The sequence below is a fragment of the Plasmopara halstedii genome (assembly GCF_900000015.1).
Source record: "Plasmopara halstedii genome assembly, contig: Scaffold_2393, whole genome shotgun sequence".
Classification (NCBI taxonomy): Eukaryota; Oomycota; class Peronosporomycetes; order Peronosporales; family Peronosporaceae; genus Plasmopara; species Plasmopara halstedii.
In genome coordinates, this window is record NW_020189300.1 from 1 (window position 1) to 583 (window position 583).

General features: G+C 44.8%; 1 protein-coding gene across 1 annotated transcript; it reads right to left on the minus strand.

The window, feature by feature from the left end:
* Nucleotides 1-63: 63 nt before the first annotated feature.
* On the minus strand, nucleotides 64-535 carry PHALS_03939 (uncharacterized protein; the record flags this gene model as incomplete). The annotated part of the gene is made up of 2 exons (XM_024718237.1): nucleotides 64-295; nucleotides 516-535. The coding sequence occupies 2 exons, from the start codon at nucleotides 533-535 to the stop codon at nucleotides 64-66; spliced, it is 252 nt and encodes an 83-aa protein (XP_024583655.1).
* Between the last annotated feature and the right edge of the window lie 48 nt (nucleotides 536-583).

A 583-nucleotide genomic window follows, 5' to 3' on the forward strand; every position in this document is an offset into this window, starting at 1 on the left:
CGGAGCATACATGGGAACATACGAAACAGTCAGGAATGAGAATGAGATGCGCTTGTTGACCAGTCATAGAAGACGTAGATGGATAATACATCGAGGACTGGTGGGCGGTGTCGGAGCTCCATTTCGCAGCGGAGGTGTGAGCAGTGATGGAGCATTTTGAGTCGTTTGCGCACGTAAGTGAGAAAATAGGTTCATTACTGGATCCACTGGTGCAGGGGTGAATGATGAAGTTTCGTTCTGAATGGAAGAAAACAAAGCTGCTACAGACGGAGCAAGATTTTTCTCACCCTTTCGCCTGGAGATCAAAAATGCTGAATTTGCAGGCATCAAAATGCTTTCTTGGGTCGCAACTTCACCGTCAAAACTTCACTTTTGAATCGGAAGGTCAAGCGATGCCGTGAGTGGCAAACTTTGTGAGCTCGAATTTGGTCTTTATACTCATTGTAGATGCCAAGCGAGCGTCGCGTTTGCGCTGATTCTGTGCTGCCTTAACGCGTTCTTAGTTAGCGATGTACTGTTCCTGTGGGTACGTCATCTTAGTAAATAAATAACTTTTTATTTATCAGGAATAAAACGTAATAGA